The 24,962-nt window shown below is 46.4% G+C and overlaps 1 protein-coding gene and 1 long non-coding RNA gene across 23 annotated transcripts in view; one reads left to right on the forward strand and one right to left on the reverse strand.

Moving 5' to 3' along the window:
- Positions 1–24,962, forward strand: part of PLEC (plectin) — a 239,186-nt gene that overhangs the window by 159,933 nt on the left and 54,291 nt on the right. For 11 of the 22 annotated variants that reach the window (XM_075211520.1, XM_075211523.1, XM_075211535.1 and 8 more), the window contains one exon: positions 15,162–15,223. In XM_075211520.1, the coding sequence (XP_075067621.1) occupies positions 15,162–15,223 (62 nt within the window). Of the gene's footprint in view, positions 1–13,744; positions 14,021–15,161; positions 15,224–24,153; positions 24,169–24,962 lie in introns of those variants that run through there. The other 11 variants (XM_075211519.1, XM_075211531.1, XM_075211530.1 and 8 more) reach the window with 3 other exon arrangements.
- Positions 1–24,962, reverse strand: part of LOC142158001 (uncharacterized) — a 216,641-nt gene that overhangs the window by 78,978 nt on the left and 112,701 nt on the right. The gene's annotated exons all lie outside the window — the stretch shown is intronic.

A 24,962-nucleotide genomic window follows, 5' to 3' on the forward strand; every position in this document is an offset into this window, starting at 1 on the left:
TGGCTGAGAAGCAACCCCACACATGAATGGTCTCAGGATGCTTTACTGTTGGCATGACACAGGACTGATGGTAGCGCTCACCTTTCCTTCTCCAGACTCATCAGAGAAAATGACTTTACCTCAGTCTTCAGCAGTTCAATCCCTGTATTTATTGCAGAATATCAGCCTGTCCCTGATGTTTTTCCTGGAGAGAAGTGTCTTCTTTGCTGGCCTTCTTGACACCAGGCCATCCTCCAAAAGTCTTCGCCTCACTGTGCGTGCAGATGCACTCACATCTGCCTGCTGCCATTCCTGAGCAAGCTCTGCACTGGTGGTGCTCCGATCCCACAGCTGAATAAACTTTAGGAGACAGTCCAGACGCTTGCTGAATGTTGTTGGGCGCCCTGAAGCCTTCTTCACAACTATTGAACCTCTCTCCTTGAAGTTCTTGATGATCTGATAAATGGTTGATTTAGGTGCAATCTTACTAGCAGCAATATCCATGTCTGTGAAGCACTTTTTGTGCAAAGCAATGATGACTGCACGTGTTTCCTTGCCGATAACCATGGTTAACAGAGGAAGAACAATGATTTCAAGCACCACCCTCCTTATAAAGCTTCCAGTCTGTTATTATAACTATCAGCAAGACAGAGTGATCTCCAGCCTTGTCCTCGTCAACACTCTCACCTGTGTTAATGAGAGAATCACTGACCTGATGTCAGTGGGTCCTTTTGTGACATGGCTGAAATGAAGTGGAAATGTTGTTTTTGGAATAAAGTTCATTGTCATAGCAAAGAGGGACTTTGAAATTAATTGCAATTCATCTGATCACTCTTCATGACATTCTGAAGTATATACAAATTGCCATCATTAAAACTGAGGCAGCAGACTTTGTGAAAAATAATATTTGTATCATTCTCAAAACTTTTGGCCATGACTGTAGTGTAATTATTGGACAAGGATGAGTGATATCTGGATAATCTGCGCTAGTTAAGATAAGTGTATAACTCTTCTTCAGCTGGAACATTGTGGTACATGTTTTTCAGAGCAGTAAAGAGAGAAAATATTTGACAAGTTCAGTTTAAACATTTCTTTCCCCTACAACATGGTGGAAGCCACTGAGGCGGCAGTGCTACTGGCTGTGATTATATGACCCGCCCTGCATTGTGCCAGTTCTCGTACAGTATAGTGTTACCATACAGTAACACAACTCCTGGCTGTTTCCACTTACAAACACAAGTCTGTTCCCACAGAAACCAGTTTGTGATATTACTGATTATATGAACTTGGGATTTAAGTGAAGACTTTGATCTCAGACTCAGTGCATGGTAACTGACCTGTGACAGCTTGAGAAAAAGATACTTATAAAGTAATGCTGGGTGCTAAGAATCTAGCAGGGGAATGAAGAGCTTCTCGCTTAGGATCTGGCAGGGGAATGAAAAGCTAGTGCTCAGGATCTGGCAAGAGAATGAAGTGCTTCTCGCTCAGGATCTAGCAGGGGAATGACGAGCTTCTCGCTCAGGATCTAGAATGGGAATGTCGATCGTCTCGCTCAGGATCTAGCAGAGGAATGAAGAGATTCTCGCAAAGGATCTAGCAAGGGAATGAAGAGCTTAGGATCTAGCAAGGGAATGAAGAGCTCGCTCAGGATCTAGAACAGGAATGTCGATCGTCTCGCTCAGGATCTAGCAGAGGAATGAAGAGATTCTCGCAAAGGATCTAGCAAGGGAATGATGAGCTTCTCGCTCAGGATCTAGCACGAAAATGACGAGCTTCTCGCTGAGGATCTAGCACGGGAATGAAGAGCTTCTCGCTCAGGATCTGGCATGGGAATGACGAGCTTCTCGCTCAGGATCTAGCACGGGAATGACGAGATTCTCGCTCAGGATCTAGCAAGGGAATGAAGAGCTTCTCGCTCAGGATCTGGCATGGGAATGACGAGCTTCTCGCTCAGGATCTAGCATGGGAATGACAAGCTTCTCGCTCAGGATCTAGCATGGGAATGACGAGCTTCTCGCTCAGGATCTAGAACAGGAATGTCGATCGTCTCGCTCAGGATCTAGCAGAGGAATGAAGAGATTCTCGCAAAGGATCTAGCACGGGAATGACGAGCTTTATCGCTCAGGAACTGGCACGAGAATGACGAGCTTCTCGCTGAGGATCTAGCACGGGAATGATGAGCTTTTCGCTCAGAATCTGGCAAGGAAATGAAGAACTTCTCGCTCAGGATCTAGCACGGGAATGACGAGCTTCTCGCTCAGGATCTAGCATGGGAATGATGAGTTTCTCGCTCAGGACCTAGCACGGGAATGACGAGTTTCTAACTTAGGATCTAGCTAGGGAATGGCTAGCTTCTCGCTCAGGATCTAAAACGGGAATGTTGATCGTCTCGCTCAGGATCTAGCAGAGAAATGAAGAGATTATCACAAAGGATCTAGCACGGGAATGACGAGCTTCTCGCTCAGGAACTGGCACGAGAATGACGAGCTTCTCCTAGAGGATCTAGAACAGGAATGACGAGCTTCTCGCTCAGAATCTGGCAAGGAAATGAAGAACTTCTCACTCAGGATCTAGCACGGGAATGAGGAGCTTCTCGCTCAGGATCTAGCATGGGAATGACGAGCTTCTCGCTCAGGATCTAGCACGGGAATGACGAGTTTCTAGCTTAGGATCTAGCAAGGCAATGAAGAGCTTCTCGCTCAGGATCTAGCACGGGAATGACGAGTTTCTTGCTCAGGATCTAGCACGGGAATGACGAGCTTCTCGCTCAGGATCTAGCATGGGAATGACGAGCTTCTCGCTCAGGATCTAGCACGGGAATGACGAGATTCTAGCTTAGGATCTAGCAAGGGAATGAAGAGCTTCTCGCTCAGGATCTAGAACGGGAATGTCGATCGTCTCGCTCAGGATCTAGCAGAGGAATGAAGAGATTCTCGCAAAGGATCTAGCACGGGAATTACGAGCTTCTCGCTTAGGAACTGGCACGAGAATGACGAGCTTCTCGCTGAGGATCTAGCACGGGAATGACGAGCTTCTCGCTCAGAATCTGGCAAGGAAATGAAGAACTTCTCGCTCAGGATCTAGCACGGGAATGACGAGCTTCTCGCTCAGGATCTAGCATGGGAATGATGAGCTTCTCGCTCAGGACCTAGCATGGGAATGACGAGTTTCTAACTTAGGATCTAGCAAGGGAATGATGAGCTTCTCGCTCAGGATCTAGCAGGGGAATGTCAAGATTCTTGCTCAGGATCTAGCAGGGGAATGAAAAGCTAGTGCTCAGGATCTGGCACGGGAATGTTGAGCCTCACGCTCAGGATCTGGCAGGGGAATGAAGAGCTTTTCGCTTAGTATCTGGCACGGGAATGAAGAGCTTCTCGCTAAGGATCTGGCACGGGAATGGAGAACCTCTTGCTCAGGATCTAGCACGGGAATGTCGAGCTACTCGCTCAGGATCTAGCAAGGGAATGACGAGCTTCTCGCTCAGGATCTAGCAAGGGAATGACGAGCTTCATGCTCAGGATCAGGCACGAGAATGACGAGCTTCTCGCTCAGGATCTAGCAGGGAAATGACAATCTTCTCGCTCAGGATCTAGCAGGGTAATGAAAAGCTAGTGCTCAGGATCTGGCACGGAAATGAAAAACTTCTCGCTCAGGATCTGGCACGGGAATGACAAGCTTCTCGCTCAGGACCTGGCACGGGTATGACAAGCTTCTCGCTCAGGATCTGGCACGGAAATGGCAAGCTTCTCGCTCAGGACCTGGCACGGGAATGACCAGCTCCTCGCTCAGGATCTAGCAAGGGAATGACGAGTTTCTAGCTTAGGATCACGCAAGGGAATGAAGAGCTTCTCGCTCAGGACCTGGCACGGGAATGACCAGCTCCTCGCTCAGGATCTAGCAAGGGAATGACGAGTTTCTAGCTTAGGATCACGCAAGGGAATGAAGAGCTTCTCGCTCAGGATCTAGCACAGGAATGTCGAGCATCTCGCTCAGGATCTAGCAGAGGAATGAAGAGATTCTCGCTCAGGATCTAGCAGGGAAATGACGAGCTTTTTGCTCAGGATCTAGCAAGGGAATGACGTGCTTCTCGCTCAGGATCTAGCAAGGGTATGACGAGCTTCTCGCTCAGGATCTGGCACGGGAATGAAGAACTTCTTGCTTAGGATCTAGGAAGGGAATGAAGAGCTTCGTGCTCAGGATCTATCACGGGAATGACAAGCTTTGCGCTCAGGATCTAGCGGGGGAATCCTGGGCTCTGCATCTAGCAGGGTTATATTTGTAGGTTTGCTTTGCATCAGAATAAAGTTCTGGGGTTATTCTATGGATCTCCCATGGAGCCCAATATGTTGAGATTAATGGAGAAGGGAAAGCTGTTACTTACGGCCAGGTAGGGTGAGGAACAGCAGGATGATGCAGTTATTGCTAGAACATATAAAGCTGTGTTCAGCCTCTTTCATGTCCTCATGGTCGGGCTGCAGCCGCTGTCCTGGAATCCTGCCCATTCCTGGGTTCAGGTGTTACCTTAAAACACAGCCCCGGTGTCCGCAGTACTGCAAGTGACCATTCTGTTATCCCCAATGATTTTCTGCACTGAGGCCAATAATGCATAAAGCATTTTCTCACATGTTGTCAATGAACCCAAAGTGCTTCTTTGTGCAGCTTCTCTTCGGACATCCACATTGTAAATATTATTCAACAACTAAACCAGTGTTAGGTCACATACTTATCTTAGCCATTGCTATAATCCACGGCTGCTTGTGTAGTATATTAGTATGTAGCGCAGAGCATTCTGTGTGTATTATACAGTATATTATATATAGAGCATATGATGTGTATTATAAAGTATAGAGAATATAGTACAGAGCATATTGTGTAAATCAGAGAGTCGCTCCCAGTTTCATGCATTATGTGTTACATTTAGAAATGTTTGAATGAAATGTGTACAGGGGTATGAAGATTTTCACAGGGCACTGTAAATGAGGGGTATGTAATGAATTGGGTAATATACATATTACAGTACACAGAAACCCCATACATCACGTTGCTAGGGGCTTGGAAACATGGCCGATCTATGTTTGTGAAGTGTGTCAGATACGTGACATCCAATTATTATAGATTGGTCGGATACACCTCTTGTCTTTGCAGAGTTATGTGTTTGAACCTAGACATGTCCAAGGCTGGAGAAAGGAATGGCCGCAGGGTTCTCGTTTGCATTGAGGATGCTCAGGGTACACACATTGTAAATGTCTTTGTGTAGCCACAGGGCCCAGGACCCTTACACAGTGACAAGACCAATGTGTGGAATGTGAGGACTGCACAGTGCCTCAGGACACTTATTATTATTGTTGATTTGTAAGGCGCCAGACAGTGGGTAAAGCAGCATACATAAAACAGGGACAAAGTGTGCTGCATGTGTGTAAAGGGGGCTCCCCACATAGTGTGCAGCTTGTGTGTAAGGGGGCCCCCCGCATAGTGTGCGGTGTGTGTGTAAGGGGGCTCCCCGCATAGTGTGCAGCGTGTGTGTAAGGGGGCTCCCCGCATAGTGTGCGGCGTGTGTGTAAGGGGGCTCCCCGCATAGTGTGCGGCGTGTGTGTAAGGGGGCTCCCCGCATAGTGTGCGGCATGTGTGTAAGGGGGCTCCCCGCATAGTGTGCGGCATGTGTGTAAGGGAGCTCCCCAAATAGTGTGCGGCGTGTGTGTAAGGGGGCTCCCCACATAGTGTGCAGCTTGTGTGTAAGGGGGCTCCCTGCATTGTGTGCAGCTTGCGTGTAAGGGGGCTCCCCGCATAGTGTGCAGCGTGTGTGTAAGGGAGCTCTGCTGTTTGTATATCTGTATGACCTGTGCTGTTCAGATCACTTTTGCAATATTTGTCATTTATATAGGTGAGTTTTTGGTTTGTCCACTAGAGGGTGCTCTTGTCACATTGTTTTTATCCATATATATATATATATATATATATATATATATATATATATATAAACAAAAAGTTATATACAGTGTGTACTAGTTGTTTAATATTTTTCTCTGAAGCACCTCTTCGATCATTTATGTATAATTCAAAATATCAGTACTTTGTAAAATCCTCAGTTGTTCCAGAAATTGCTGTAAGTACGCAAACCAAGCATACTGTAGTCCACGCGTCTTCCCCCTTCACATGCCCAATCTTCACGAGCAATTCATACATCTAACAAAAAAGTGTGCACTTCCATGATTTATGATCACACCATGGACATGACCGTTTAGACAGGTGTGGAAAAAATGCTGCAAAGTAAGAATGCTTTCAGAAACAGAAGTGTTAATAGTTTATTTTTTATCAATTGACAAAATGCAAAGTGAATGAACAGAAGAGAAATCTAAATCAAATCAATATTTGGTGTGACCGCCCTCTGCCTTCAAAACAGCATCATTCTTCTAGGTACACTTGCACACAGTTTTTGAAGGAACTGGGCAGGGAAGTTGTTCCAAACATCTTGGAGAACTAACCACAGATCTGTGGATGTAGGTTGTTCAAATCCTTCTGTCTCTCCGTGTAATCCCAGACAGACACGATGATGTTGAGATCAGGGCTCTGTAGGGGCCGTATCATCACTTCCAGTAGGTAAATGTATCAAGCTGCCAGTTTTCGGCGGGTTTGAAAAGTGAAATGTTGTCTATAGCACCCAATCGGATTCTAATTATTTATTTAGTGCATTTTACAAAATGACGTCTAGAATCTGATTGGTTGCTATAGGCAACATCTCCATTTTTCAAACCCGGCGGAAACTAGCAGCTTGATACATTTACCCCCAGGATTCCTTGTTCTTCTGTATGTTGAAGATAGGTTTGAAAGCTTTCTTACGTTGCAGCATTTTCCCCACACCTGCCTAACACTTTGGTATAGTATCCTGTGTGTATATATATATATATATATATATATATATGTATATATATATATATATATATATGTATATATATATATCTTGGAAACCTTCATTCCATATATTATTGCATCCAAATTCCAAGTGAAATCCACCACATTATGGCATAAAGATAAAGCAGTTGTATCAATTTATCAGCATAGTTGTCAATATTCATTTTTAGATGGAAATGGAATATTGTTCATGACATTATGTGTCCTCTGGTGTCTGCTGTAGTTATGACGGTGTCCTCAGTCAGGTGGTGGTGGTATATGTGACTCTGGGCAAATCTCCTTTGCTGGAGGAGGGGCAGATGTTAGCAGGGGCGTATGCCCTCTACTGGTGGAGGGGCAGACGTTAGCTGGGGCATATGCCCTGTGCTTGTTCGTAGCGGGTCACATATTATCAGGGGCACATGCCCTCTGCTGGTGGAGGGGCAGACGTTAGCAGGGGCGTATACCCTGTGCTCCTAGCGGGTCACATATTATCAGGGGCGTATGCCCTCTGCTGGTGGAGGGGCAGATGTTAGCAGGGGCGTATGCCGTCTGCTGGTGGAGGGGCAGATGTTATCAGGGACGTACGCCCTCTGCTGCTGGAGGGGCAGACGATAGCAGGGGCTTATGCACTGTGCTCCTAGCGGGTCACATATTATCAGGGGCGTATGCCCTCTGCTGGTGGAGGGGCAGATGTTATCAGGGGCGTATGCCCTCTGCTGGTGGAGGGGCAGATGTTATCAGGGTCGTATGCCCTCTGCTGGTGGAGGTGGGAAAGGCGCAGTGTGGAGCATGGCTGTGCTCTCAGGTGGGAGAGCTGTATGTCAGGATGTGAGACATAGCTCAGGTATTCCCCCTCCCCAGCCTGTGATGTGGTATGTTCTGCCTATCGGTGATATCTCTGCCAGGAATGTACTCTCCCTTTTACAGGTGACTCCCTCTACACTGCCAGAATCCCAGCAGTCCTCAGACTATATATTTGTTTATTCTGTAAAATGTAAATGGAGCCTCTGGACCTTTGCTGTCTGTCATATTAACAATTTCCTGTCATTGTTTACACATTCTGTGTGTAGAGGGGGGAGATAGACCTCCTGATTGTTTCTGAGATAAAAGGTATTATTGGGACAAGACCTACAACTCTCCCTGTGACATTGTTAGATACCATCCAGCAGTACATGTAATGCATAGTGTTTACTGATTAGTCGCTGTTCCAGAGAATTGGGCACTTGGATACTTTGCGGTGTCTAAGCAGAGGAGCTTACACTCTTTACATTGCACCCATTATATTGTTTCCCAGAATTGTGGGCGTTTCTGAAGAGGGTGACTGGATTTGGCTGTGTTGAGGGCCACTTGTTGTGGAAGCTGCACCTGGACACACCCTATCTGTACAGAACAGTGACACTGGGATTTGTACGTTTCTGACATCAGATATCCATGAGGTATGAGACACCACTTCCTACCTCACCTACAGATCATTTATTGATGGGCAATCTGCCAGGGGCTAAGTACTGGCAGGTGTGTCCGGGTAGGTAAGGGTCCTACGCCTGGGGGCTAGGTGTGTGGATTTGTGAAGGATCATCCTATAGAGAGTCGCTGACAAGCCAGGTTTCACAGATCTCTTATTGAGCAAAAGTCCAGAATATTACAAGAGCTTGTCAGAGACTGGGAACTGCTGTGAGTGACTCTTATGTGAGTCCATCATAGAAAACTGGATCTGATCAGTCCTGTGAGAACAGGACGGACAGGGTGGGACGGGGCTGATTATCAGATGACACATTCCCATTGTCACTCCCTTGTAAATCCCTACAAAGGACATTGTGTCACCTGATCACCTGTGAGGAATCTTAACCCTCCAGCTGATACAAACTGATACAAGGTAAATCAGGTGAAACATTTGACCTTTCCCTGGCTGTTCATTTGTTTACACACAAATTGATGAGTACACATTACCATATTTCTGTCTCTAGATGTTCATGTTATAATAGAGAAGACAGGAATACCCACTTACATCATTATGCAGCTTGTAGTCTGTAAAACAAAGTTTTGGAACTAATGTTAGCTGGCCTCGCACATACCTCTTGTTTTATTTTTCATTTATCACATTTGTAGACCTCTGTTCAGTCCACATAAACATGTGCTGAATGCTTCTAGTTCTATCCCGTCACTTTAAGTTAAAAATGTTCCATCCATCCTTATCTGTGATAAATTTGGTCATAGAGTGATTGCATAGAAGCATCTGTCACCCACATCACAATGCAGCCGTCAGTCCCCACTGATCCTTCTCACAGTGTGATTCATCTGCTGCAGGCCATTACATACAGATTATACCGCTGGAGGAGGGTGCACCCTCTGCCGCACACTGTATGATAAAGTGCCCATTTCCTGTGTGCCATCAGGCAGCTGGCTACCAGCCACACCTCTAGTGATCAGGGTGGGGCACAGGCTGACAGGGTTAATTGCTGTGCGTGGAGGCGCCGCTACAGGAATGTGTAGCTGCGAGATATTTAGCCAGCTCTGTCAAAGCAAGTTCTAGGAATGTGAGACCAGACCCACCCGCGTGGCAGCGTCTTGGGCACCTCGGCTGGAGGAGACGGTCACCTGTACTACAACCCAACACACTACATTATACACTAATAACTAGAGGAGAAGAACACAGATTGTTTTCTACTGTCTCTAGAGAGGTTCTAGCTGTGATCTCTGTATAAGGCTGCTCTCTGGACTGTCTCTAGAGAGGTTCTAGCTGTGATCTCTGTATAAGGCTGCTCTCTGGACTGTCTCTAGAGAGGTTCTAGCTGTGATCTCTGTATAAGGCTGCTCTCTGGACTGTCTCTAGAGAGGTTCTAGCTGTGATCTCTGTATAAGGCTGCTCTCTGGACTGTCTCTAGAGAGGTTCTAGCTGTGATCTCTGTATAAGGCTGCTCTCTGGACTGTCTCTAGAGAGGTTCTAGCTGTGATCTCTGTATAAGGCTGCTCTCTGGACTGTCTCTAGAGAGGTTCTAGCTGTGATCTCTGTATAAGGCTGCTCTCTGGACTGTCTCTAGAGAGGTTCTAGCTGTGATCTCTGTATAAGGCTGCTCTCTGGACTGTCTCTAGAGAGGTTCTAGCTGTGATCTCTGTATAAGGCTGCTCTCTGGACTGTCTCTAGAGAGGTTCTAGCTGTGATCTCTGTATAACACTGCTATCTGGACTGTCTCTAGAGAGGTTCTAGCTGTGATCTCTGTATAACGCTGCTCTCTGGACTGTCTCTAGAGAGGTTCTAGCTGTGATCTCTGTATAACGCTGCTCTCTGGACTGTCTCTAGAGAGGTTCTAGCTGTGATCTCTGTATAACACTGCTCTCTGGACTGTCTCTAGAGAGGTTGTAGCTGTGATCTCTGTATAAGGCTGCTCTCTGGACTGTCTCTAGAGAGGTTGTAGCTGTGATCTCTGTATAATGCTGCTCTCTGGACTATCTCTAGAGAGGTTCTAGCTGTGATCTCTGTATAAGGCTGCTCTCTGGACTGTCTCTAGAGAGGTTCTAGCTGTGATCTCTGTATAAGGCTGCTCTCTGGACTGTCTCTAGAGAGGTTCTAGCTGTGATCTCTGTATAAGGCTGCTCTCTGGACTGTCTCTAGAGAGGTTCTAGCTGTGATCTCTGTATAAGGCTGCTATCTGGACTATCTCTAGAGAGGTTCTAGCTGTGATCTCTGTATAAGGCTGCTCTCTGGACTGTCTCTAGAGAGGTTCTAGCTGTGATCTCTGTATAACACTGCTCTCTGGACTGTCTCTAGAGAGGTTCTAGCTGTGATCTCTGTATAACACTGCTATCTGGACTGTCTCTAGAGAGGTTCTAGCTGTGATCTCTGTATAACACTGCTATCTGGACTGTCTCTAGAGAGGTTCTAGCTGTGATCTCTGTATAACGCTGCTCTCTGGACTGTCTCTAGAGAGGTTCTAGCTGTGATCTCTGTATAACACTGCTCTCTGGACTATCTCTAGAGAGGTTGTAGCTGTGATCTCTGTATAAGGCTGCTCTCTGGACTGTCTCTAGAGAGGTTGTAGCTGTGATCTCTGTATAAGGCTGCTCTCTGGACTGTCTCTAGAGAGGTTGTAGCTGTGATCTCTGTATAACACTGCTATCTGGACTGTCTCTAGAGAGGTTGTAGCTGTGATCTCTGTATAAGGCTGCTCTCTGGACTGTCTCTAGAGAGGTTCTAGCTGTGATCTCTGTATAACGCTGCTCTCTGGACTGTCTCTAGTGAGGTTCTAGCTGTGATCTCTGTATAAGGCTGCTCTCTGGACTGTCTCTAGAGAGGTTGTAGCTGTGATCTCTGTATAAGGCTGCTCTCTGGACTGTCTCTAGAGAGGTTGTAGCTGTGATCTCTGTATAAGGCTGCTCTCTGGACTGTCTCTAGAGAGGTTGTAGCTGTGATCTCTGTATAAGGCTGCTCTCTGGACTGTCTAGAGAGGTTCTAGCTGTGATCTCTGTATAATGCTGCTCTCTGGACTGTCTAGAGAGGTTCTAGCTGTGATCTCTGTATAAGGCTGCTCTCTGGACTATCTCTAGAGAGGTTGTAGCTGTGATCTCTGTATAAGGCTGCTCTCTGGACTGTCTCTAGAGAGGTTGTAGCTGTGATCTCTGTATAAGGCTGCTCTCTGGACTGTCTCTAGAGAGGTTGTAGCTGTGATCTCTGTATAACACTGCTATCTGGACTGTCTCTAGAGAGGTTGTAGCTGTGATCTCTGTATAAGGCTGCTCTCTGGACTGTCTCTAGAGAGGTTGTAGCTGTGATCTCTGTATAAGGCTGCTTTCTGGACTGTCTCTAGAGAGGTTGTAGCTGTGATCTCTGTATAACACTGCTATCTGGACTGTCTCTAGAGAGGTTGTAGCTGTGATCTCTGTATAAGGCTGCTCTCTGGACTGTCTCTAGAGAGGTTCTAGCTGTGATCTCTGTATAACGCTGCTCTCTGGACTGTCTCTAGTGAGGTTCTAGCTGTGATCTCTGTATAAGGCTGCTATCTGGACTGTCTCTAGAGAGGTTCTAGCTGTGATCTCTGTATAAGGCTGCTCTCTGGACTATCTCTAGAGAGGTTCTAGCTGTGATCTCTGTATAAGGCTGCTCTCTGGACTGTCTCTAGAGAGGTTCTAGCTGTGATCTCTGTATAAGGCTGCTCTCTGGACTATCTCTAGAGAGGTTGTAGCTGTGATCTCTGTATAATGCTGCTCTCTGGACTGTCTCTAGAGAGGTTGTAGCTGTGATCTCTGTATAAGGCTGCTCTCTGGACTGTCTCTAGAGAGGTTCTAGCTGTGATCTCTGTATAAGGCTGCTCTCTGGACTGTCTCTAGAGAGGTTGTAGCTGTGATCTCTGTATAAGGTTGCTCTCTGGACTGTCTAGAGAGGTTCTAGCTGTGATCTCTGTATAACGCTGCTATCTGGGCTGTCTCTAGATAGGTTCTAGCTGTGATCTCTGTATAAGGCTGCTCTCTGGACTGTCTCGAGAGGTTCTAGCTGTGATCTCTGTATAACGCTGCTCTCTGGACTGTCTAGAGAGGTTCTAGCTGTGATCTCTGTATAACGCTGCTATCTGGACTGTCTTTAGTGAGGTTCTAGCTGTGATCTCTGTATAACGCTGCTCTCTGGACTGTCTCTAGAGAGGTTCTAGCTGTGATCTCTGTATAAGGCTGCTCTCTGGACTGTCTCTAGAGAGGTTGTAGCTGTGATCTCTGTATAAGGTTGCTCTCTGGACTGTCTAGAGAGGTTCTAGCTGTGATCTCTGTATAACGCTGCTATCTGGGCTGTCTCTAGATAGGTTCTAGCTGTGATCTCTGTATAAGGCTGCTCTCTGGACTGTCTCGAGAGGTTCTAGCTGTGATCTCTGTATAACGCTGCTCTCTGGACTGTCTAGAGAGGTTCTAGCTGTGATCTCTGTATAACGCTGCTATCTGGACTGTCTTTATTGAGGTTCTAGCTGTGATCTCTGTATAACGCTGCTCTCTGGACTGTCTCTAGAGAGGTTCTAGCTGTGATCTCTGTATAAGGCTGCTCTCTGGACTGTCTCTAGCGAGGTTCTAGCTGTGATCTCTGTATAACACTGCTATCTGGACTGTCTCTAGAGAGGTTCTAGCTGTGATCTCTGTATAAGGCTGCTCTCTGGACTGTCTCTAGAGAGGTTGTAGCTGTGATCTCTGTATAAGGCTGCTCTCTGGACTGTCTCTAGAGAGGTTGTAGCTGTGATCTCTGTATAAGGCTGCTCTCTGGACTGTCTCTAGAGAGGTTGTAGCTGTGATCTCTGTATAAGGTTGCTCTCTGGACTGTCTAGAGAGGTTCTAGCTGTGATCTCTGTATAATGCTGCTCTCTGGACTGTCTAGAGAGGTTCTAGCTGTGATCTCTGCATAAGGCTGCTCTCTGGACTATCTCTAGAGAGGTTGTAGCTGTGATCTCTGTATAAGGCTGCTCTCTGGACTGTCTCTAGAGAGGTTGTAGCTGTGATCTCTGTATAAGGCTGCTCTCTGGACTGTCTCTAGAGAGGTTCTAGCTGTGATCTCTGTATAAGGCTGCTCTCTGGACTGTTTCTAGAGAGGTTGTAGCTGTGATCTCTGTATAAGGCTGCTCTCTGGACTGTCTAGAGAGGTTCTAGCTGTGATCTCTGTATAAGGCTGCTCTCTGGATGATGCATGTCTGAGGTTTCCTGTGGCACAGAGAAGCAGGGAGGGAGTTAGAGGGGTGGGAGAGACTCGCTGTCTTGATGGGAGTGTCAGTGGGGCACACCTTGAAGTGTGGATCACTGACACACCTCGGAAAGGGGAGGGCAGGAACCAGACAGGGCAGGCTTGGAGTTGCTTAGCCTGTGGCCAATCTGGGGGGAGAGAGAGAAAGGGAAGGAGGGGAGGTAAAGCTGGAGAATAAGAGAGAAGTTCAGAAAGAGCAGTATCAGGAACACACTGCAAGGAAAGAGAAATAGAGGAGAAATCGCAGCTAAGGATCAGAGAGCTGTGGCCTGAGAGACTTTCTTGGTTTGTGAGGCATCCCTTGGATTGTAAGCTCCATGGACCAGCAAATGTACCGCAGTAACGCAGCACTGCCATCCAATCAGGACAGTTCCTTCCGCCAAAGAACAAGCTCAGAGGACAACTTATACCTGGCTGTCCTAAGGGCCACAGAGGGCAAGAAAGGTACAGACAGGGATGGGGGGGGGGGGGCAGGTAGAGCTGGTCAGATAATAAGGGAGGACCCAGGTGCAGCGCTATCTTCTGTATGTATAGGGAGGATTGTATAATGTAATGTTTATGATATCTGTTCTATTAACCCGTTCTGAGCAAGGTGCAGCGCTATTAACTCTATGTATACAGTAATGCAGGGCTTTGTATTAACCTTCATTATACAAGCCCACCCTGTATTAACCCCCTTTATGCTGGGAGCTGTATCAACAATACATCTGTGTTCACTATTTTACAATACCTGAGTCTGTGTTTTAGGGAATATAGAGTGTAAGCTCCACTGGTTCAGGGATTGATGAGAATAAATAATTATTCTCTGTAAAGTGCAGCATAATATGTAGGTGATATATAAAGTACTGTTAATAAATAATATTATTAATATGTGCTGTAAGATATCCGAAGGGTAACGTCTCTCATAGATAATCTGATGGTGAGACCTCTGAGGCCTGTACTAGATAACGAGCTTCTCATTGGTGGCTTTTTAGTATATAAGTCCCCACACTCATGGGGCAACACTGGTGCTTTTAGCAGAGATTGCTACCAAAGGAGCCATTATCTGTCTGGCACCCAGTAAGAAGTGTAACATAATAAATAAATATATATATATATATATATACATACATCCTGGTCTTTACCGCCTGTAGAATAAGTGATAATTACAACTCACACGGCTCCCAGTAGTAATGGATCTAATTGTAGAGACTATCGAGAGCTGCAGGGGGTACCTGTAGAATGACCTATTATTGAGGGGCAGGGACTGAATGATACATATACTCTGTACAGTGCTGCCTACTATGGTAGCGATATATAAATAAATGATAATAATAGTGACGTTATACTGGAAGCCTGGCTCCTCCGGACGCGCCTCTCATATAAAGTGCAGAGAATTGAGGTTCCCGCATTGTATGATTAATCCCTGTGTGTTTCCTGACCATGGATAGAACAGTAATAATTACCCTGTTCTCTGTAAACACACAGAGGTATGAATGGCTGTAGCATTTACATATAATGTTAATGATCGTTATGCAGGGAACCAGTTTACTGTTGTTCTGGGCTTGATAGATGGGTCATAACCCTGTTCTCCTCTCTCTTACAGATGAAAGGGACCGAGTACAAAAGAAAACTTTTACCAAATGGGTGAACAAGCATCTAATAAAGGTGAGACAGTGCCCCCTACCTGCAAGGTACACTTCACACTCCCTCAGGTCACATAGCTACAGATGGTACATCTCACACTCTCTGCAATCACACAGCTGAGCCCATATTTCCATACGTCTCAGTATTACAAATGGCCCAAGACAGATACTTTTATCACTACAATAACTCCTACACATGACACTGAGCGGCTATATATATAAAGCTATATATGGGGAACGAGGGAGGCAGCCAGGCTGTCAGGCACCTCCCCGTGTTGCCATAGGAACCTGCTACCCTCTTGTACCACACAGGAAATGGTATATCTGTCATTCTGCCAGCGTTAGTCTGTGGAAGCGGAAAGTTCTCTAAGTAACATAGAAATGTTTAGGTCTTGTTGTGGCATTATATAACCTCCCCTAACACTATTAGGGGGGATCTCCAGACTGGTAATCCTATAGAGTGTGGTCTGTGACGTACATCTAGAACCACTATGTCGGAAATCTATCCTGTATCCAGCTGGACCATGCCGCTGTCCCCCCCTGCATCCAGCTGGCCCGTGCCACGCCCCCCACCCCCCCCTCCCCCGTATCCAGCTGGCCCATGCCACGGTTCTTCCCCCTGCATCCAGCTGGCCCGTGCCACGCCCCCACCCCCCTGTATCCAGCTGGCCCATGCCGCGGTTCCCCCCCCCCCCCCCCCTGCATCCAGCTGGCCCATACCGCTGCCCCCCCCCCTGCATCCAGCTGGCCCGTGCCACGCCCCCACCCCCCCTGCATCCAGCTGGCCCGTGCCACGCCCCCACCCCCCCTGTATCCATGCCGCGGTTCCCCCCCCCCCGCATCCAGCTGGCCCGTGCCATGCCCCCCCCCCCCCCTGCATCCAGCTGGCCCATGCCGCGCCCCCCCCCCCCCCCCTGCATCCAGCTGGCCCATACCGCCGCCCCCCCCCCCCTGCATCCAGCTGGCCCATGCTGCGGTCCCCCCCTGTATCCAGCTGGCCCGTGCCACGCCCCCCACCCCCCCCCCCCCGTATCCAGCTGGCCCATGCCACGGTTCTTCCCCCTGCATCCAGCTGGCCCGTGCCACGCCCCCACCCCCCCCCTGTATCCAGCTGGCCCATGCCGCGGTTCCCCCCCCCCCCTGCATCCAGCTGGCCCGTGCCATGCCCCCCACCCCCCCCCTGCATCCAGCTGGCCCATGCCACGGTCCCCCCCCCCCTGCATCCAGCTGGCCCGTGCCACGCCCCCCACCCAACCCTGTATCCAGCTGGCCCATGCCGCGGTTCCCCCCCCCTGCATCCAGCTGGCCCATACCGCCGTCCCACCCTGCATCCAACTGGCCCGTGCCACGGTACCCCCCTGTATCCAGCTGGCCCATGCCGCGGTCCCCCTGTATCCAGCTGGCCCAAGCCGCGGTTACCTCCTGCATCCAGCTGGCCCGTGCCACACCCCCCGCCCACTCCTGTATCCAGGTGGCTCATGCCGCGGTCCCCCCTGCATCCAACTGCCCCGTGCCATGCCCCCCACCCCCCCTGTATCAAGGTGGCCCATGCCGCGGTCCCCCCCGTATCCAGCTGGCCCATGCCATGGTCCTCCCTGTATCCAGATGGCCCGTGCCGCGGTCCCCCCTGTATTCAGGAGACACATAGTTTGGGGGATTTCAGGGATTTCACTGTTCTGTGGTGGTTTCAGCAATCACTTTCGATACCACTTATTTAATAATCCAACATTATTTCATACACTGTACAGAAGTTTTATGTCCGCTCATAGTTAAAGGGCCCCTAAATGAAATATACAAATTGCTTTGTATAAAAGAGCTTGTACAACGTTGACATGTATATTCACAAATATACATGTCAACATTTCCATACATTGAGGGAACTTGGGACATCTGAAATTGGATTTACATTTGCTGTACAGCTGAGTACAAGTTATTGTTCATATCAGGCATTTTACACTGAATACAGGATCTGTACATTTATACATTGATCTATTCCCCGTTATAGTGCACAGACAGTAATATAATGTGTGGGATCTGTATATTTATACACCGATCAGCCACAACAATATAACCACTGACAAGTGAAGTGAATAACATCTGGTTATGATGGCACCTGTCAAGTGGTGGGATATATTAGGCAGCAAAGGAACAGTCAGTTCTTGAAGAACAGGAAAAATGGGCAAGCGTTAGGATCTGAGTGTTTTTGACGAGGGATAAATTGTGATGGGTAGACAGCTGGGTCAGAGCATCTCCAAAACAGCAGATCTTGTGGGGTGTTCCCGGTATGCAGTGGTTAGTTCCTACCAAAAGTGGTCCAAGGAAGGACAACCGGTGAACCTGCGACAGGGTCATAGGCGCCCAGGGCTCATAGATGCATGTGGGGAGGAAGGCTAGCCCGTGACAATTGCACAGAAGAGCTACTGTAGCACACACTGCTGATACAGTTAATGCTGGCTATGATAGAAAGGTGTCAGAACACACAGAGCACCGCAGCTTGCTGCGTATGGATTGCAACCTCCAGACCTGTCAGAGTGCCCATGCTGACTCCCATTTACCACCGAAAGCGCCTGCAATGGGCATGTGAGCGCCAGAACTAGACCATGGAGTAATGGAAGAAGGTGGCCTGGTCTGATGAATCAGGTTTCCTTTTACATCATGTGGATGGCCAGGTACGTGTGCATCATTTACCCGGGGAAGAGATGCACTATAGGAAGAAGGCAAGCCGGCGGAGGCAGTGTGATGCTCTGGGCAATGTTCTGCTGGGAAACTTTGGGTCCTGGCATTCATGTGGATGTTACTTTGACACATACAACCTATCTAAACATTGGGGAATACCATTGTCATGAAGGGGTGTACTTGGTCTGCACCAATGGCAGTGGCCTCTTTCAGCAGGATAATGCACCCTGAGATACTGCAAAAATTGGTCAGGATGGGTTTTAGGAACATGACAAAGTGTTGACTTGACTTTCAAATTCTTAGATCTCAATCCGATCGAGCGTCTGTAGGATGTGCTGGAAAAACAAGTCTGAGCCATGGAGGCCCACCTCATGACTTACAGGACTTCAAGGTTCTGCTGCTAACGTCTTAGTGCCAGATACCACAGGACACCTTCTAAGGTCTTGTGAGTCCATGCATCGAGGGGTCAGAACTGTTTTGGCGGCACGAGCAGGACCTACACAATATTAGTCAGATGGTTTTAAAGTTGTGGCTGATCGGTGTACATTGCTATAGTCCCACACATAGAGGACAGACAGTAACATAACATGTGGGGTCTGTACATTGATATAGTAGCTGGGTGTGTCTTGGTGTCTCAGCATGAGTCGCTTCCCTCCGTCTAGTTACAGGATTCCTGAGGATTTTCTCACCATTGCGTTGAGTTCCTGCAGTCACAGAAATAGCATGTTCTCTCATTTGATGAATATTGTATTCAGGAAGTCTTGTGGTCTTTGCTTTCCTGTCTGACAGCTGGAGGGGGTCCCTGGTCTGCTAAGCACATGCATCAGCAGATGCAAACAGTTACCATGGAAGTTATTCTAACCCATCACCAACGAGACCCGTATCAGAGCTTCTGTCCCTGCACAATATACATAAGTCAGGCAGAAATGCTGGCATGACCACGCCAAGCTTTTAGACTGTCAGCTCTTCAGGACAGGAATTTAACATGCTTCCTCACATTGAAGTTGAATGGTTAATGGAAGGGGCTTACTCCCACCCTAAGTGCCCTTTCTACCCAGAATTGGACCTTTGTTTGTGTTTTGTGCGGCCTCCACGCCCCTTACTGTCTCGGCACCCAGCCTGGAAGACGTGTGCGAAAATCCCCAACAGCTCCCTGTCTTCTGCTTGGAAATGTGCCCTAGAACGTCACAAAACATTGTATGCTCAGAATAGCTCAAATCGTTGTATGACCAATCCAAGAAATCACAGCTAGTTATATACCAGCCCAGATTATCTGTACTAGTTACATAACCAGAGCTCAACTAGTACTATGCTGCACTCCGAGCCTAGTATACAACAACTAGTTATATACCAGCCCAGATTATCTGTACTAGTAACATAACCAGAGCTCAACTAGTACTATGCCGCACTCCGAGCCTAGTATACAACAACTAGTTATATACCAGCCCAGATTATCTGTACTAGTAACATAACCAGAGCTCAACTAGTACTATGCAGCACTCCGAGCCTAGTATACAACAACTAGTTATATACCAGCCCAGATTATCTGTACTAGTAACATAACCAGAGCTCAACTAGTACTATGCTGCACTCCGAGCCTAGTGTACAACAACTAGTTATATACCAGCCCAGATTATCTGTACTAGTTACATAACCAGAGCTCAACTAGTACTATGCTGCACTCCGAGCCTAGTGTACAACAACTAGTTATATACCAGCCCAGATTATCTGTACTAGTTACATAACCAGGGCTCAACTAGTACTATGCTGCATCCTGAGCCTAGTATACAACAACTAGTTATATACCAGCCCAGATTATCTGTACTAGTTACATAACCAGAGCTCAACTAGTACTATGCCGCACCCTGAGCCTAGTATACAACAACTAGTTATATACCAGCCCAGATTATCTGTACTAGTAACATAACCAGAGCTCAACTAGTACTATGCCGCACTCCGAGCCTAGTATACAACAACTAGTTATATACCAGCCCAGATTATCTGTACTAGTAACATAACCAGAGCTCAACTAGTACTATGCCGCACTCCGAGCCTAGTATACAACAACTAGTTATATACCAGCCCAGATTATCTGTACTAGTAACATAACCAGAGCTCAACTAGTACTATGCAGCACTCCGAGCCTAGTATACAACAACTAGTTATATACCAGCCCAGATTATCTGTACTAGTAACATAACCAGAGCTCAACTAGTACTATGCTGCACTCCGAGCCTAGTGTACAACAACTAGTTATATACCAGCCCAGATTATCTGTACTAGTTACATAACCAGAGCTCAACTAGTACTATGCTGCACTCCGAGCCTAGTGTACAACAACTAGTTATATACCAGCCCAGATTATCTGTACTAGTTACATAACCAGGGCTCAACTAGTACTATGCTGCATCCTGAGCCTAGTATACAACAACTAGTTATATACCAGCCCAGATTATCTGTACTAGTTACATAACCAGAGCTCAACTAGTACTATGCCGCACCCTGAGCCTAGTATACAACAACTAGTTATATACCAGCCCAGATTATCTGTACTAGTAACATAACCAGAGCTCAACTAGTACTATGCCGCACCCTGAGCCTAGTATACAACAACTAGTTATATACCAGCCCAGATTATCTGTACTAGTAACATAACCAGAGCTCAACTAGTACTATGCTGCACTCCGAGCCTAGTGTACAACAACTAGTTATATACCAGCCCAGATTATCTGTACTAGTTACATAACCAGAGCTCAACTAGTACTATGCTGCACTCCGAGCCTAGTGTACAACAACTAGTTATATACCAGCCCAGATTATCTGTACTAGTTACATAACCAGAGCTCAACTAGTACTATGCCGAACTCCGAGCCTAGTATACAACTAGTTATATACCAGCCCAGATTATCTGTACTAGTAACATAACCAGAGCTCAACTAGTACTATGCCGCACTCCAAGCCTAGTATACAACAACTAGTTATATACCAGCCCAGATTATCTGTACTAGTTACATAACCAGAGCTCAACTAGTACTATGCAGCACTCCGAGCCTAGTATACAACAACTAGTTATATACCAGCCCAGATTATCTGTACTAGTTACATAACCAGAGCTCAACTAGTACTATGCCGAACTCCGAGCCTAGTATACAACAACTAGTTATATACCAGCCCAGATTATCTGTACTAGTAACATAACCAGAGCTCAACTAGTACTATGCAGCACTCCGAGCCTAGTATACAACAACTAGTTATATACCAGCCCAGATTATCTGTACTAGTAACATAACCAGAGCTCAACTAGTACTATGCCGCACTCCGAGCCTAGTATACAACAACTAGTTATATACCAGCCCAGATTATCTGTACTAGTTACATAACCAGAGCTCAACTAGTACTATGCTGCACTCCGAGCCTAGTATACAACAACTAGTTATATACCAGCCCAGATTATCTGTACTAGTAACATAACCAGAACTCAACTAGTACTATGCCGCACCCTGAGCCTAGTATACAACAACTAGTTATATACCAGCCCAGATTATCTGTACTAGTTACATAACCAGAGCTCAACTAGTACTATGCAGCACTCCGAGCCTAGTATACAACAACTAGTTATATACCAGCCCAGATTATCTGTACTAGTTACATAACCAGAGCTCAACTAGTACTATGCCGCACTCCGAGCCTAGTATACAACAACTAGTTATATACCAGCCCAGATTATCTGTACTAGTAACATAACCAGAACTCAACTAGTACTATGCCGCACTCTGAGCCTAGTATACAACAACTAGTTATATACCAGCCCAGATTATCTGTACTAGTTACATAACCAGAACTCAACTAGTACTATGCTGCACTCCGAGCCTAGTGTACAACAACTAGTTATATACCAGCCCAGATTATCTGTACTAGTAACATAACCAGAGCTCAACTAGTACTATGCAGCACTCCGAGCCTAGTGTACAACAACTAGTTATATACCAGCCCAGATTATCTGTACTAGTTACATAACCAGAGCTCAACTAGTACTATGCTGCATCCTGAGCCTAGTATACAACTAGTTATATACCAGCCCAGATTATCTGTACTAGTTACATAACCAGAGCTCAACTAGTAATATGCCGCACCCTGAGCCTAGTATACAACAACCAGTCCTATATGGAAACTAGAATAGATTAACTCAGTATCTTAACTACTTATGTTCAGAACATCTCTCTGTGTGTTCATATATATAATATGTATTTATTCTCCTGTCCTTAACAATAAGACGCTTTCTGTCCCCGGCTCGGGCTGCAGCTAATTTCTCAGGACACCAAGTCCTTCCTGATACAAGGAGCCCATTCATCTCCTTGCGTGTGATGGGTGGGACTTCATCATGTCTTACCATAGTAATGGATGGCTGACCCAGTAATGAGAAATACACTGACTGACATAATGTTACAGTGGTTATATACATTTACTGACCTAAACTTACACAAGGAAAACTTTACATTTATAAAGCTATATCTGAATATGTGATGTGGTCACACATGAAGTAACTGGAGTGTGTATAATTTCCTAAATAAATCCAGCCTTTTAGAAGGGCAGTGCTTCTAACACACCAGATAGCAGTGACTGACAGATTGCCAGACTTGCACTGTATGGATTGATTGATTCAGGGCTAGTGATGTCACAGCAGCTCATATGTCAGAGGGTCAGCTTTTTGACCTTTATGGGATCCTATCATAACACTGTCCTAAAGATATTTGAGGGGCTTTCACAGTCTGTAATGGGGAGCTGATGCATTCCAGCAGAGCTGAAGTGGAATGTCGGGTAACGCTGAACAGTGTATTTTACATTTATATATGAAAAGTTCAGTTTTGAAGCTTCCGGGTCCTTTAAAAATCTCAATGAAAAATCCTGCCATTAAAATGGCAATGTATAACCAGGTGGATTAGCATGGTACACAGGTAGTAATCTTCTCCCTAACCTCTATATAGTGACACAGGAGCAGGGAGTGGAGGGCGTCCATCGTAAAGTTTGGAATTTTTATGACCTTTGATAGCTGTGATTTTATTAGTTCATTGTCCCTGGCTTCTGTGATTTGTGTGCTCTAGTAAGTCAATAGATACCTTTTCATGGTCACACAGGACCATTCTGCCACTCGACCCCAGAGAGTTATCGCTCACCAGTCAAACAAGATCTGAATGGTCCACCCCTCCGGCCGATCATCCAGGTCACTTCCAGCTACAATACATTCCTGTTAGTGTGGTCAGAAGATGACTTTAAGCACATAGGATGATCATCATTCAAAAGCATTTTCTGTCATGCCCTGATTGAAAGAGGATCCTTATTGGCGATCATGGTTGTTTATGGCCCCTATCAGATGGGGTATTGCACCGATTAGCAGTGACGCTGGGGTCAAGGGTTGGATTCTCATCAGGGCCCTATCTGTGTGGAGTTTGTATGATCTCCCTGTCTTTTCATGGGTTTCCTCCAGGTGATACAGTTTCCTCCCACACTCAAAAAACTGTTAGATAAATTGACTGATGTACCCTCTAATATAATTGCTCTTTAATAAGCCCATGATAGGCTTGCTGGTGGATAGTAGGTCCATCATAGGAACATCGCTGGTGGATAGTAGGTCTATCATGGGTGCATTGCTAGTGGTTAGTAGGTCCATGAAGAGATCGCTGGTGTTTAGTAAGTCTGTGATGAGGTTTCTGGTGGTGAGTAGGTCTATGAGGTCTATAAGGTTTGTTGGTGATTAGTAGATTTGTGATTGGGTCGCTGGTGATTAGTAGCTCCGTTATGGTTTTTAGTAGATCCGTGATGGTGTTTGGTAGATCCGTGATAGGATGCTGGTGTATATTAAGTCCATCATGGGGGCGTCAATGGTGGATAGAGGTCCAGGGTGGGGTCACTGGTGTTACTAAGTCTGTGATGAGGTCTGGTGAGTAGGTGTCTGATGGGGTTGTTGGTGATTAGTAGATCGGTGATGATGGTTAGTAGGTCTGTGATGGGGTTGATGGTAGTTAGCACATCTATGATGGGGTTCATTGGAGTTTAGCAGGGCCGTGATGGGGTCACTGGTGGTTAGTAGGTTCAGTTGGGTCATGTTGAAGATATTTTGTACAAAATGAAATCTTTCTTTAATTCCTTTTGTTTTGTGCCCTCTTACCCCATCTCTCTCTCTCTCTTCCTGTCACCCTTCTTTCTCTCTTTCATATATTTTCTCCTTTTCTCTTTATTTTTCTTACTCTACTTACCCCTCTCCTGCGGGCTCTGCAGCATTGGAGAACAGAGGTAAGTTCTCCTCCTGTCTGCTCCTTCCATCTATGGATGTCGCTTGTTCCCAGAACTAACTCTACTCCCTGGCTGTGCTCATTCTGTCTGTCACCACGTAATGATCAGTGTACATGGCTGGGACTGGCATGTTCATCACAGGACATGTGTGTGTGCAATAAACTGGTTGTAGATGCATGGCTTGCATTGAATCACTAGAGGAAAATCCTAATTATGGCCACAGGTTTAGCTGGAGAAAGGATGAGTTGGCTCAGCTTCTAGTTTTCAGTTAAAGGATGAAAATGAATTTATCACAGACCTTGGAGGATAAATATTTTGGATTCAGGAGAGATTTATGTCACTAGAAAGGGTTAGTGAAACAGATATAAGTCATTCTGCTCAGAGAACATTGTTTCTCTGCACTAATATGAATGTTGGTTACTGCTCACTCGGCCAGTCTAAAGTGTGGTATTTTGACCACAACAGACAACCTTGTGGTCATATCATTGTAAAAAATGATGTAGTATATCTGCCTCTGGCAATTAGAACTGCAGAAGACCATGTTTTCAAGGAAGAGGAACTTCCACTCACATGATCTCCCAGCCTGGGGTGTTGGCTAAATCTATAATATAATCCACCAAGTGTAAGTCCCAGGCCGGGGACAAGTTAGAGGAGTGGATGGGCAGGTGCTACAGATATGTCAGTTCCCGTACAAAGGGGGTCGGTCTGCCCCTTACTATGAAAGTAATACAACCTTTACTCATGTATCGGTGTCTGTATAATTATGTACTGTGAGTGTACATAACGATGGACTC

The sequence above is a fragment of the Mixophyes fleayi genome, chromosome 5, assembly GCF_038048845.1.
Source record: "Mixophyes fleayi isolate aMixFle1 chromosome 5, aMixFle1.hap1, whole genome shotgun sequence".
Lineage (NCBI taxonomy): Eukaryota > Metazoa > Chordata > Amphibia > Anura > Limnodynastidae > Mixophyes > Mixophyes fleayi.